Here is a 14,803-nt window from a genome sequence, read left to right as displayed (position 1 = left end):
CTAACTTGCCCATTTATATGCTGTATTAATCACTTAATTCCTATGCAATCCAGTGAAATGAACAACTCCTAAATGGAAAGGCTTATACTGTATCTATAGTACACTGAATTGCGCCAATGGCTTCAGTGAGTAGACATAAAACAGTAAATTATAGGAGGTAGGGGTTCCCCCCCTCCTTTTCGCCATATCCTGATATTTCAGGCTTAATTTTCCCACTCATTGTCTCATACTCATTTTGACAGACACCTGCAAGCATAGCTTTTTATAGCCACCTCTCGCTAATTCCCAAACATCACAAGCTAGTCTCTCTAACGATACTGCCCGGTGCGAGACACGGCAGGTTCCTCAGACGCAGCTGCAGCTCACGAAGGTCGGACAGTACAATTCTGCCAACGGCCACCTCAGCAAGCCTCGGCGTGCCCATGCCTGCGCCAGAGGAGCAGGGGGGGACAGGCCACAAAGCGAAGGGAACTCCTGCAGATTAACCACTGCAACACGTCCACATCAGACTTCAGAACAGCGCTCCGGAGTGCTGGCAAAAACCATAATTAAATCACGCACGTAACAGAAAAGTGGAAATTCTTAGACAGTAAAACTACTCAACTAAGTTTCTTCAAGTCCAATTTTATCACAATTTGACTAGCATTTGCGTATCATGTTCTTAGACAAGCTAGGTAAAAACAGGTCAGAAAAATATCATACATTTCTTCAGTGCTGCACTAAATGTAATTTTGTATACACTGAGTCCTCTACATCTTTCTCAGCCACTGCCAGCTGCACGTAGTGGGGGCAGAACGGTGGGAGGGGGGAGAATAAAATACTTTTCCACTAGTCCCATGTGCTGCTAGTCCTACTCATGCAGGCTTTACTACAATAGTAACATGGAGTAAAAACTGACTACAGGAAACAAAATGGGGAAAAAAATCTAGCTTAACAGCTGTGTTCAAGAAAGTTTAGTAACCCTCACTTTCAGTCACAAAGGAAGGGGAAGATACAACTTAGCTGCCTTACAAATCATTGGTAATTCTTGTTTGTCTTAAAGACTAATTTAATAGCTGTGTCACTAAAGTCACTAGTTTTGTATCAGCATTTATTAGTTTGTTAGTAACAACTGTGCAGGATGCTCAAGAGAGCATGTCCAGGAGAGGTACCTCTCAGTACATTGTCCAACTTCCCATCCCCAGTTTTCCAGCAAGGGTACAGTATCCTCTTCAGTCCATTTCCTAGTATTTTCTATTAAGTCAAGCTGTAAGAACTCATAACTTACCATATCTTTGCTATTTAAACAAAATGGATAAAATACAGTTACCCTATGTTTGTCTTCAGGCTGCACGCACATGTCCTGCATGGTACATACACACACCTCTCTACTGGAACACAGCAAGTTACTGAGATTGTATTTGTATGACTTTTAAACAAAGTAAAAAAAATTTGGCTATTGCTTCACTTATGAGAATTCTCTACTCAGCTCTTAAAAAAGAGAAGAATCAACACTTTTGACCTGGCTTCATGTTCCCATTCATGTTCACAGGCCAACCTGTGTTGGAAACCTGACTAGTCAAAACAATATTGAAACACAGTACTGTAAATCTGTAACAAACAGTAGAATAAATTAATCGGTTTTAAGAAGTAAAGGTGTACTCATAAATTTGTCAAGTATTTGATCTGCGCAGGCCCTTGTTTAACTAGCCTGTTAGGCTATTTTAAAAAGTGAAAGTTCTATTTTAAGACTATCAGAATCAGTCTGTATCCTTTAAAACCCCATTTAATCCCAATTATGAGTAAACATCAAACATCCCACAAATACTAAAAGAAGAAAGGAATTTTAATGAGAAAACAATCAAGAACTTAAAGTAGTCCTAAAGAATCCGTTAAAGTTTTTTGGGTTTGTTTTTGTTTAAAGGAAATGGTGCACAATGTCCTTGCAATCCCAACGTTCCCAAGATTGCAATCTGAAGGCCCCCTTAGATGCCATGCCTTAAAAGGCAAAAAGAGTCTAGACATACTGGTAAAACAGAACATTAAAAAAATAGATGTAGGCCAGAACATTAAAGAGCACTGCCAGCTGTACTGGGGAATGCATGAAACCTTCAAGCCCGTCTTGCTGTTTAGACTGTCTTAGAAGCGTTATACAGTAGTATCTCATCCAAAATAGAAAAGAGCCCTTTCATTGCATAACTGCAAACCCACCTACTCGCGATTTTATAACCCGGGAACAGATCTGCCTAAAGACTGCAAACAAACTTGGCAGGCTGCAAACAGAGGACTATAAAACGTTGTTAACAACACAAAAGCCCTAAGACTCTGGCAACGATGCCTTCGCCTTCTCGGTCACAATTCTTACTGTACTGCCACCATGAACTAAGCATACTGAACATCCCAAAGACTTGGGACACTATCCTATAACTCTGGAAGAGCACTTTTTCCAAAATACTTTAAAATGTTACTAAGTGATAACATCAGATAAAATTAAAAGATCCCAATATTTAATAAAGGGTTTCATCTGCATTAGATAAAAAGTTTCTAAGTATTAAATGCAACAATTAGTTTATTTTAGAAGAGTATATGATCACACAACTAATTAATTTGGCCACAACATTCAAGTGGCAATATCAGTTCCTACCATGAAAATAATTTCATAAGACAAAAGTTACTGAAGATTATTAAAGACTTGTAGAATTTAAGTATTTCCTAATATTCACAGCCATACTTGTTGCTTTCTTGCATGAACATTTCAGTTTAAAATGTACAAAAGTACAGAAAATTACTAATATGGAAATGCTTGTAGTTGATTCATAAAATAATTTCGCAAAAAATAGCCAGAACTGTTACAAGTAGTGCTGTATCACTGGCAGATTTATAGCATTTGAAAATAAAAATGTTTAGCTTAAGTGAAAGTTACCGTATGCAACTCCAGATCTAAGCTCAGAAAGTATTTCTACAGACCGGGCACATGGTTGCTGGGTTTTTAAGCTATACTGTAATGAGAGGAACTACCACAAACAAGTTCAGCTCATTTGCAAGCTGAACACTTTGTGAACGTACAAACAAGCTAAAGAAAATTTAAAGAAGTGTCTTGAACAAGACGTTATTCAAGTTACATATTAAAAAAAGTTTAACTGCAGACAATGCTGAAGACAGTTGTTTGGGTAAAAATGCATCATATTCTTCCACAAGCTAAGGTGTTAAATACCAGAGCCTTAAATACAATTAATTAAATACAAGTCAGAAATGTGATACTCATAGTTCCCAGTTTAATTTGCACACAGTGAGATTAAAACATGGAAAGTTACTCTGCTTACCTGAAACTACATTTCAGGCATTATGCCATTCTAGTAACAGACTGCAGCATGAGTACAGATTTCATCCTAGACATCTACTAAATAAAACAATGCCCAAGACCTGTCACTGTAAAGACTGCACTACTCGACTCATGCTGTTGCACACTGCGTGGGCTTCTCAGTTTGGGTGAGTGCTATGCCAGCTCATAGTCAGTCGTATTTTTGACCCATCTTTCCTCTACTCATGGTTGTTCATTCTTACACGTATTCTACATCAGGTTGGTGTTATCCAGCTTTTGCCTTCCTCCTCCCATATTCTGAAGAGTTGATGGTACAACTTCCAGAGAAACGTAAACATTACTTCCATGTTTTGGAAGCAACTGACTACACAAATTATCTGAGAATTAGGTGACTTTTTTTTTTAAATCAGAATTTTTTTTTTTTTTTAAATCCAGCTCCAATTTAGAAATAGCGACTACTACCGCTATGGAGTAACAGCAATTGACCCACTGTTAAGATATCTATTCATTGTGCATCTAGTCCTCTTCGTATACAAAATTTCAGTACAAAATTATTTGTTGAGGTCTAGAAGCAATGCAGCTATTTCTGAAATGCAGTTTTGAGCACAGGATGACAACGAGCAAAAAGTGTGCAAGTTGATTTGACAAAACAATGCATTAACTCGCATCAGAAATAACAGATTCCTCCTATACTGGTTATGTTACAAGAAAAACACAACCTCTTAAACTTCTAGTCCTTCTCCTTGTCTTCTTATCTCAAGAAGATAATTAAATCACTAGGGAGGCTCATCAACAAAAGTCATTACCAAAGAGATTACAAGAAAAGAAGGTAGCATTCCGAACAATAATACCATTAGAACTACATTTCTTTCTGTAGCATCTACAATTAGTATAGCGTATCTATTAATATTATACTGGTTCATAATGGGAGGAAAAAAATAGAGCATACTTATTACAGAGATTATAGAAATTTCTTCTGAAAGCAGAATTTAAAACTATCCACCATCTTGCAGAGAAATTTGTAACAGGAATTTGGAGTTTACTGACAGTAGGACACCAGCCCGCGGCCAGATGGTAGTTAAGAGACACCACAAAAAGAGACCAAAACCCATTCACCTTTCTGTGGGAAGACAACCACAGTCTTGTCTTTAGTTACACACAGAAACAATAAAAAGCAAAGCTGAACAGTTATCTCATCATTCTTCCCTCTGTGGTAAACGTCAGAATAAAAATATCGCCACACGGCAACCCAGATCTACAACCTTTAAAGAGAAATCTTTCCAAAGAGATCCTTTTAATACAATAGTATAGTATAGTATTAGTATTCTAAGACCAAATGCCAAAGCTCACATGCCGCAAGATGCGACACGCTGGACTGGGGTGGGAGGTTGGGGACTCCCAACATCTAATCCTCCCCTCCTGAAGTGATCGGAATGAGATGCTGAGCTGAAGGCACAAGAAGGCAGCAATAATTAAATACGAGATTACTGAACACCTCGTAATAGTTTTCAACCAGATTCTAATAGTTAGCTTACTCCTTGGAACATAAATGTTATTACTCTAATTTTTTTAATATAATTAACAATGAGACTTCTCAATAGTCTTATTACCCACGTAGGCGTGTATTACAGGCTCTTCGAATTTTGTTTTCTTCATTGCAATAGATCCTGATAGCAAAGAATTTTACTGTAGTCCTGGCCTTAGCCAATTTCTGGATCTGGAAATATATGACAGTAAGCCACAAAACAACTTTTTCCAATGTTCAGCTACTCTCCACCAATGAAGATGGACCTTTTTATTCTGAAAATTGTGAACATATGAACTGCTATTCCCACCAGATTTCGCTTAGCTCAAAATCTTGCCTCCACTGACGGGCAATAGCATATGCTATAGAGAACAAGACGAGAGCAAGCACACAGTGATACCTCCCTGTACACTCATCAGCAACTTGTAGCTTGGAGACCTCCCAAGCAGAAATATTATCTTTTTTAAAAGGAGTCTCTGATGGATTTTTGTAGCATTTGGAACAGACACATGAAGAAAAGAAAGTCTAGGGCCGTCCGAGCCACAGAGGCCATCACTAACCACCCCAAATGGTACCCTCTTTCAAGCTAGCACGTGGTAAGAGTTTTCTGACACTTGCTACTTCTATCAGAAGGTTGCTCTGTGATCCTACTGCTCCAGTTAAACCATTCCTAACCACTGCCAATGTCACTGCCAAGAACTGGCCAGGCACAATTTTTCACATCAATTGTCCCAACTGTTAAAGGTGATATATGTCACTTTAAATCAAGTGCCTGTGAAAACCTGGCAGGATCCCGGTGAGAACCAACAAGGCTCCCAAGAGGATCCTGCCTGGTTTCCTCATAACTCACCTGGTGGCCTGATGAACAGGCTTCAGTTCCCAAAGAAACAGAGAAGCAGACAACAGGCAGTCATGATTCACCATGGGAATTTCAGTGGGAAATATATGTCTACGCCCAACTTTAACGACAGGAGGATCCTTGAAGGTGCAGAATTATAACAATCAAGGAAAAATAATAATGCATTTAGAAAAGCTGAAGAGAAAAATCAAGTGAGGAAAAAAAAAGCAGGCAACCTCATCTAAAGTGAAACAATTTCCAGCAAAGAGGTGGTACCTGCTAACCAGCCCATCTCTTTTGGGTAACAGCAACAGGCCCCTCCTGATTCCTCACATACTAAACACCGTTCTTCAGCAAGCACACTCAGGAAAAGGAGAGACTCTCCTTAGGACATTCAAGGGAAGGAGGAAGAAGTACTGAAATAAAACAAATCATTTGAGGATGTCCATAGGAAAGTTTTCCTAATCTGTTTGATTATTGTACAATAATCTCCATGGGAAGTATTAAAGCCCCCAAAAGCATGAGAAACATTAAACCATGCCAGAGTAATGAAAACAAACTCTAAAGAGCTTTTCTGGTCTGGTCTCCAAGGACAGCTATCTGATCTCTCACATCTGCCGTATGGCAAGGTACTGCTCCATCTACATGCTGGAAAGTCAGCTGAGACAATTTCCACCTAGATTTCAACTTCCCCAAAGGAAACGTATTTCTTTGGTCAGTACACAAGTCTACTGGCTTCTCCCTGACTTCCATTTTAAGTTCAAGCCCTCATTTAAAAGAAAAAAAAAAAAGAAAAAAAAAAGGCACAAAACCGTTGAGAGCTACTTTATGTCCTCCCCCCCCAATTCATTTCCCTTCACACCATTTACTTCCCGCCTGCCTGATGACACCCGATCAGGTGTCTCGGCCACCCCAGTACCCTGAAAACTCCTTTCCTGATATGGTCCAACACTCACCACCTTCCTTCAAGCTGCTTCTTTAAAAGAGGCTTACAGCTTCAGCCCCAGTTACAGACGATGTTTCCTCACAGATCCAAATAAACACACACGCAACCATTTCAACAGAACAGTAAGATACAGGCAAAAAAGCTACTTTCTGAAAAGCTCACCTGCCTAACAATAAAACTTTGAAAAAGAGGAAAATCAGTTCAATACTAAGCTGTTCCACATGGGTCCTTTTTATTACTTCATCGCTATTCTTCATATTGAATATTACTGACCATTAGCAGGCGGCCGTATGTACTACGTAATTGTTCGACTTAGCCTTGAATATTAGTACGAAGCCCTAAAGAGTAAAATACACTTTTCTTAGTTTGCATACCCAATTTAAAATTAACAAAAAAACATAATGCTATTCAACCTTTTCTGGGAGTCAAGGGTAAGAAAGCCAAAATAATACTCCGAAATAAGTTGCACAATACTATACATGAATCATTATCATAACCCATTATGCCGGTGCCCCTTTAAAGGACACCTCAGGGCATATTCTCTTGAAATATTAATAAATACAAGTTAAAATTATTCTCCCCTCTAGCAGCACTTAAATTACTCCATATGCCTAAAACATCACACTGCTTTCCACCTTGCAACAAGTCCTGTAACAGTATTTTGAATCAATAAAGACAAATCTACAACAAAACAATAGAGCCCTCCAATCACCTATTTTCAGTCACTTTGGTTTTTTCCCCCCATTCCCTGTTCCTTCTGCTTTTGACAATCAAAAATGGGCATTTGGAAGAAAAGCCATTTCAGCCAGTGTTGTGGTTTAACCCCAGTTAGCAACCAAGCACCACACAGCCGCTCGTTCACCCTCTCCCCCTCCCCCGGTGGGATGGGGGAGAGAATCAGAAGGGTAAAAGTGAGAAAACTCATGGGTTGAGGTAAGAACAGTTTAATGATTGAAATAAAATAAAACAATAATAATAATAATAATAATAAATAATAATAATAAAATGTAATGAAAAGGAAAACAACAAAAAGAGAGAGAGAAACAAAACCCAGGAAAAACAAGATGTAACTGCTCACCACCCACCGACCGATGCCCAGCCAGTCCCCGAGCAGCAATCGCTGCCCCCCGACCGAGTCCCCCCAGTTCATATACTGAGCATGACATCGTATGGTATGGAATATCCCTTTGGCCAGTTTGTGTCAGCTGTCCTGGCTGCCCCCTCCCAGCTTCTTGTGCATCTCCAGCCTTGTCAGTCGGTAGGGCATGAGAAGCTGAAAAGTCTTTGATTTTAGTGTAAGCACTACTTAGTCACAACTAAAACATCAGTTGTTATCAACATTATTCTCATACTAAATCCAAAACACAGCACTATACCAGCTACTGGGAAGAAAATTAACTCTATCCCAGCCGAAACCAGGACAGCCACAATGCCCAACAGTTATCCTTCATATACAGCACTACGAACTAATTTGCGGAAAGTCCTTCTACTGAAGATTAAAATAAACAGCAATGTTTGTCTCAAGCTGATACTTTTGTCTGTCAATCATATATGTGTTTTAAGAAAAATCCTGATGCTAAATGAAGCACATGCATTGTAATCTTTCCTGTAGCATTCTTCTTAATAGAATATATTTAGAGACCTTTTATCTTAACCAATACTTGTCTTTTTTTTTTTTTTCCCCAAAAAGTTTTCTTGTGTGAGATAAAGGGATTTCCTCCTCGTTTTTAAGAGCTAGAGTTCTATACTACGGACTTTGATACAGTTTAGTTCTTACAGCATTTTTGTAAATATTGTTAAACATTATAATTAAAATAATTATACTTGGCAAATAAGCGAATTAAGTGCACTGTGGAACGTGTTCTCTCCTTTCTTTCTTTTCCAAAACTGCTCAGTTTTCCATCGGTCAGCAAAATTCAGTAGTCTGCTCCACCAGTCATTACCACGAATTAGATAGAGCTTCTTTTGAGTATAATTGTGCAGAAACTAAACGTGTCGAGATGGTACACAGGCTTCCATCCTATACTAGCGAATTTAATTTCTTGTTAACTTCTGACCCTGGACTCATACACTCCGTAGGACCCATGCGCAATAGCTCAGATCACTCTTATTAAAAACATTACTCAGTTCCCCTGAAGATACTAATCTGCACGTACACATCTTCCTAACGATGTACTGGAATTAGTGACGTCTTTGTTCAACAGACAAGAAAACTCCGTATCTGTAACTCCAGCACAGCGTGGTTTTCCCCCCATCTTTCGTTACAAGACTTAAAAAATTAAGAGGTGTAGTCCATGTACCTTCGGAACTTGTTCCAAGCAAATCAGAGTTTAATAATAATGGATTCGCTTGCTCATGATCAGTAATCACTCATTTGAATTACAAGCTTTTAATGTGACTTGCCACAGTTATTAGTGTACTACAGAAAGCATCAGCAGTAGGAACAGAAACAAAAATCCCGAGGGCAGATTATTTCAGCATATTAGGAAGCACCACCCCAGGATTTCCACCACATGGCCAGTTTTTAACAGTTCAGACAGGTAGGTGTTGCACAGCGATGACAGATTCTTTGGCTTCAGTCCTGAAAACACGTAACACAAATACAGCTATTCCCTGTTGTTAGACTACTCGGGTAACACGCTCATTGCTACCACTTGCAGACCACAGATTCTGTTCTACACTGAGGAGATGAGACGGAAACAAACAGCCCTTCCAAATCGTGGATTTTACTGGGTATTTGTAAAAAATGATCATAGATTCATCACTGAAGTCCTCTATAAACTTGTGTCACTGTTGAACCTCGGATACTTTGAATGTATTTTACATGAAACCTGTACGTGCAAGCTTTGTCTTGTACTAACCAGCAGTGGTTTTAAATGCTGAAGTTATATATACATGAAATATTAAAATGTTTCTGTCATCACAGTCCTCAAAGAGCTCACCCTTGTTTTAAGGAAAAACAATTTGTACTACCGAGTAATAAACTACTTAAAAATTTATTTCAAACTCACTGCCATTTTCATAAAACATTTACTTTAAAATATCCTGAAAAACACATTTGTTGATTTAAAATATATCAGTATCAAAGTGACTTTGAAAGTAGATCAGATGAAGACAAACATCAGCATCATCAAGAGAAAAACTGACAAAACCCTTAGGCGCTACTACACACGTTCAGCTGCTGTGGTGCTCCAAGACTTGCACGGACTCCATCAAACTGAACAGCTTAGCTGCTCAAAGCACATGAACAAATACAGCTTACATTTAACTCAGAATGGAAAAACGCGGGTTTGGGGATTTGTTCTCCAGGGTTTCTTTTCCTTCACTCCGTGCCCTTAAGAGAACTTCAGCCTGTTAAAGGCAAGCACGTCAGCGAACACCTTGCCGGCACCCAAGTCGAGCCCCACGCCTGCCGCTCCCCACCGAGAAGCTTCGGGCGGTGCCCACCCATCACGCGGCGCTCACGCGAGGACCCCGGCCCGCCACAGACGCGCGCCGCGCGGGCAGGAGCCCCGGGCTGCCCGCGGGCAGGGGCAGGCAGCGCAGCTGCGGGCTGCCGGGGCCGCTTCACCTGGTCAGGGCCGCTGCGTGCCTCCGGCCACCGCCACGGCGCTCCGCAACGGCTCTCCACGGTAAGCCCATCCAAGCGAAAGAACGTGTAATATTTAAATTGAAGTATTTATGTACTGAGAAGTTGCCTTTTTTTTTTAACCTACACAAAACCCGCAGTGCTGGCGTTTAATACCCCAGTGATCTGAGGGCGCAGGCAGGCCCTGGCACGCTCGCTGAGGTAGTGTCTTTCACTAAGATCAACCGGCACAGCCGAACACCCCTACAAAACCCACCGTAATGGAGGCCTCACCCGGGCCGTTTCCCGCTGCAAGGGGAAGCCGCACCACCTGACGGGAGCAAGCCCGGACGTACCTCGAGCCAGGCGAAATCCAGCGGCGTTTCCTGCGGCCGCCGGGGACGGCAGGCAGGCAGCCGGGCAGAACGGCGGGAGCCGGGCGGGCTGCTCGCGCCGCTGCCGGGCCGAACCGAGCCTCCCCCCGCACCGGGCTGACGCAGCCCCTCGCACCCAGCGGAGGTGACCGTTCAAACAGCGCGCGCCCCGGCGCCGAGCTGGGCAGCGGCCGGTGACACGGCGCTCCCGGGCCGGCTGCGGCGGCTCCCGGCCCGCGCCGGGCTTCCCGGTCGCCTGAAATGGAGGACGGTTGGGCCGCCGCCAGGCGCCGCGCCCGCAGGTACGCAACCTCGCCGCCGGCCCGGCAGGGCGAGCGGCTCGGCCCCGCTGCCGCGGGGCTGCCTTCCCCCGCTCCCCGCCCGCAGCGGTACGGGGGAAGGCGCCCGCCGCGGGGGCTCTCCCGAGCGCGGGCGGCCGCGGGCCCGCTCCCCGCCGGCGGTACCTACCACCTCGGCCAGCTTGATCCTGCCGAAGGTGCCCCGCAGGTAGTCCAGGTCGCAGCGGAGGCCGCCCAGCCCGCGGCGCTGGCTGACGGGCTCCGTGGTGGGCTGGTAGGGACTGCTGGCCCCCGAGATCATGGAGGTGCTGGACGCCTCGCCATCGAAGCCCTCTAGGTCATCGCCGTTCCTCATGGTGCCGATGGTGCCGGTGCCGCCGCGCTGCTGAGGGGCTGGCCGCGGAGCTCCGTCCCGCGCCGCGCTCACCTAGCGGAGCGCCGGCCGCATGGCCCCCCCGTCCCCCGTCAGGCGGAGCGGCGCGGGGAGGGCGAAGGCAGCATGGTGCTGTGCCCCGGCCCGGCCCGGCCGCCGCCGCCTCGGCCCCGGCCCCGCGCCGGAGGGGGAGGAGGAGGAGGGGCGCGGCGGCGCGCGGGCAGCCCTCAGCGCCGCACACCGCGCTCAGCGCCCCGCCGCTCGGGGGCGCCCTCACCCCGCAGAGGGGCGCGGGGAGCCGCCGTGCCCGGGGCCGCCGCGGCGCGCCCGGCCCGGGCTCCCGCTGGGACGAGGTTGCCGGGGCACCCGCAACCCCCGCGGCTCACCCCCCTCCGCCGGTCCCGGCAGGGCAGCTCGGCTCCGGCCGGGGACGCTGCTGCCGCCGCTCCTCCCCCTGCGCTCAGCGGAAAGGGCGGAGAGAGCCCGCCCCGGAGGGCGCGCCGCGATCGGGCGGTGCCTCCACCGGCCCGCGGCCGCCCGCCCGCCCCGCCCCCGCGGCCGGCACCTGCCCCCGGCCGCGTCCCCGCCCCCGGGCCGGCCTGCCCGCCGCCCGCGGCGCCGCCCGGGCAGGGGAGCGGCGGGCACCTGCCCCCGGCCCGCCGCGGGGTTCCCCGCCCCGCGGCCGGCGCCGAACCTCGCCTGGGGCGGGCGCGGCCGCCGGGTCACCTTGCTCGGCGGGAGTCGCCTGGCCGATACAGGTGTTGCCTGCTGGCGGTTTTGGCACTTCAGAAGGCATTAGCGTCTGTTGCGTTAAAGGCTTTTTGATTTGGGGTGTTTTAAAATGCATTGATGTTGATGCTAACACTGAGAAAGTCAACGCTACTGACATTTTAAATTGTATTCCTGAGAGTTAATCCTTCGAGATACATAAAGCAGTTCACACTGCTCAGAATTACACTTTCAAGCTGTTACGATACTGTACCCGCAGTAGTTCGAATACTGGAAACCTTCAGAGTGTTAGAAACATTTTAAAGTGTGATTTTAAATAGTGAAGTTTTCCAAGTAAATGGTTAGTTTTGACAGGCTCTGAATCACTTTTTGGAGACACTTTTTCTCATGCTGTGTCACCATAAATAAGGAGAAATTGCAACATAATCTGGCAAGTACAGGTGTATCAAATGCAGCTGAAGAAGGTTTTTTTAGCATGGAGAGAGACAGACAGACTGCTGCGTACCACAGACTGAGCGGAAGGTCAGGGTGTTCAGTGTTGCATCCTGTGACCTGCCACCTTCATCAGCCAGACCCCTACTCTTGTTCTTGTCATTGACAGCCTACACCGTTTTCTCTTCTTTCAACATTACTAGTACAGGACTTCCACGTATATTAATTCTTCTTGCATCTTCCTCTGGCCTCCAAGAGTCTTACCGCTACAGTTTTTTCTATTTTCCATGAACACTGTGGATTATCAACGTTGTGATTTCCCCTCCAGTTATCTTTGCGTTTTGCTTAATCTTTCCCTTTCAGTTCTCTTGAAGCCCCTTTAATCCTTCTTCTTTTAGAGGGTTCTGCCCAGTACCATGTGATTTTTAATTTGAAGAGATTTTTCTTCTTTTCTTTGGCCTCTGTATAAATAGACCCTAAGAAGTAGGGCCAAAGAGACAGACTCAGCACACCAGGAACGCTGGATGGAGAAAGAGTCGGGGTTTTGCCTACCATTAACAGTCATTGCTTGGTTAACTGGAGACATCCTTGACAGTATGCAGCCAGTAGAAGTCTCTTCATAGCTTCTCTGGTACACCCTGGTGCTGGAAGAGGCTGATATTCTCAAGCAAGATGAAGAATTAGGAGACGTGCTTAAGAAACAAAAACATTGCCCTTTGGTGAAGGGCAAATGGCAGGAAAAGAAAAAAAAGAAAAAGAAAAGAAACCATGAGCAAGGCATGGAGAGGATGGAAACTCTGTTGCTTGGGTCACATGAAACTAGCCTAACGGTATGAAATCATAAATGTAAGAGGAAAATCCTGCCATGATGGACTAATAGGTTTTTACAGTCTTTTATTTCAATTCTTGTATAACTCTAGGGAAATCAGAAGTCTCACAAAGCTCCTTTTCTTGCAGGAAATATTATGGGTAGGTGGTTGCCATTTCCGAGAGCTTCTCTGGATTCTTTTTAACTGACGGTTCCACAGCTGTTTCAGGAACACAGGATTTCGACATTTACCTACAGAGACATTTAACATTTGTTTTGAGGGACTGCTGCAGCAATTCTAGAAAACTATCCTGAACAAAACAATGAAAACATTTTTGAAACATCCAGTGAACATTATTTTGATGAAGCTTTTGCAGTTCTAACCAAACACATCAGTATTTTGAAGGAGAATCAAAAGGTGGTATTGCTTAAGGCAAATGAAGGACAAAGGGAGAGATGGTTGAGTGATTTACGAAAAAGGCTAGGCGATAAGAGATCTTGATTCTGTTTTTTTGCATAGCCACTGAGTCCTGCCCAGCCTTCAGCAAACTTCTGAATAGCTTAGTTTTTCCTATGAAGTGGAGGACACAGAGTTTAAATGTATTTAAAATCATGAGAGCATGCCGCGAAGCATAGACACACCAAAAACTCTCTGTTCTTTCGTGAGCTAATAGCCTAGGTAGTGAAAGCACAGTAAGTGTTCTCTCTGCTCTATCTGAAGTGTTACTTGAACAATTGTGAGGCATGTTTTCAGCGAGCGTGTTGACAGCGTCACTGACTGCGGTTTCAGAGACATTCCAGGCAGCTCCTAGGGCAGCGGGAGATCGGCATCGCCGGCCATAGCCATGGTGCCCCTTTCGGCACCGTGGTCTGTACAGCCAGCGTCCCCCTTGCTATAAATGGCACAGCGCCAATACCAAGCCATACTGGGGGATTTTCTGGCATCCTCCTGGACGGGTGGGTGGGCTGGACAGACTTGGCAAGGGCTTGTGAGGTTGCTGCCAACATTTAACAAAGGAATCCTTTACACACATTCTTGCCTGATACGGCACCTTTTCAGCCTGCTCTGTAGCACGTGAAGGAAAAAAAAGTCTACATTTAATATGTAAATAAAAGTATTGATCCAGTAAAAAGGTCATTGCATTCATCCAAGGCAGATCACGTTGCTTTCAGATAACTTTGTTTTTACAAGTTCATGAGCTTTTCAAGCACAGCCTGCCATTTCATTGTGTGGCTGCATACCAAGACTAGGAAAATGGGGAACCAGGTCAATGATCAGCACTCGAGACACCACCATAGGATCAAGCTAATCGGCTCAGAGAATTCATCAGAGAGGATTTCACATCCAGCTAAAATATGACTGAATAAAGAAAACAAGGAAGAAACAGCACAGAGGGGAGGAAATCCAAGCATGCTATTCGTAGACACTACAATCAAATAATCAAAGATCTGTATTTTTACAGAACCGTTAAGCCAGCTTTGACAGAATTAAAAATTCCCCATCAGAAAGAAATCTCCAGGACAGTAGTGATAAATTAAAACCAACTGGTGATTTAGGTGTCAAAAGCAGTGGAAAGAGAATCTTAAATATTATCACTGATCAAACTGAA

The 14,803-nt window shown here is 44.6% G+C and overlaps 1 protein-coding gene across 2 annotated transcripts in view; it reads right to left on the bottom strand.

Annotated features, from left to right (window-relative positions):
• CMTM4 (CKLF like MARVEL transmembrane domain containing 4) overlaps positions 1 to 11,409 on the bottom strand; it is a 37,164-nt gene extending 25,755 nt beyond the window's left edge. For both annotated transcript variants that reach the window (XR_012675411.1, XM_075161435.1), the window contains exon 1: positions 11,021 to 11,409. Coding sequence is in view for 1 of the 2 variants with exons in the window: in XM_075161435.1 (XP_075017536.1) it covers positions 11,021 to 11,206 (186 nt within the window). In the remaining variant the exon portion in view is untranslated. The remainder of the gene's footprint in view (positions 1 to 11,020) is intronic.
• Between the last annotated feature and the right edge of the window lie 3,394 nt (positions 11,410 to 14,803).

The sequence above is a fragment of the Calonectris borealis genome, chromosome 12 (genome assembly GCF_964195595.1).
Source record: "Calonectris borealis chromosome 12, bCalBor7.hap1.2, whole genome shotgun sequence".
Taxonomy (NCBI): domain Eukaryota; kingdom Metazoa; phylum Chordata; class Aves; order Procellariiformes; family Procellariidae; genus Calonectris; species Calonectris borealis.
This window is presented reverse-complemented; position numbering and strand designations above follow the sequence as displayed.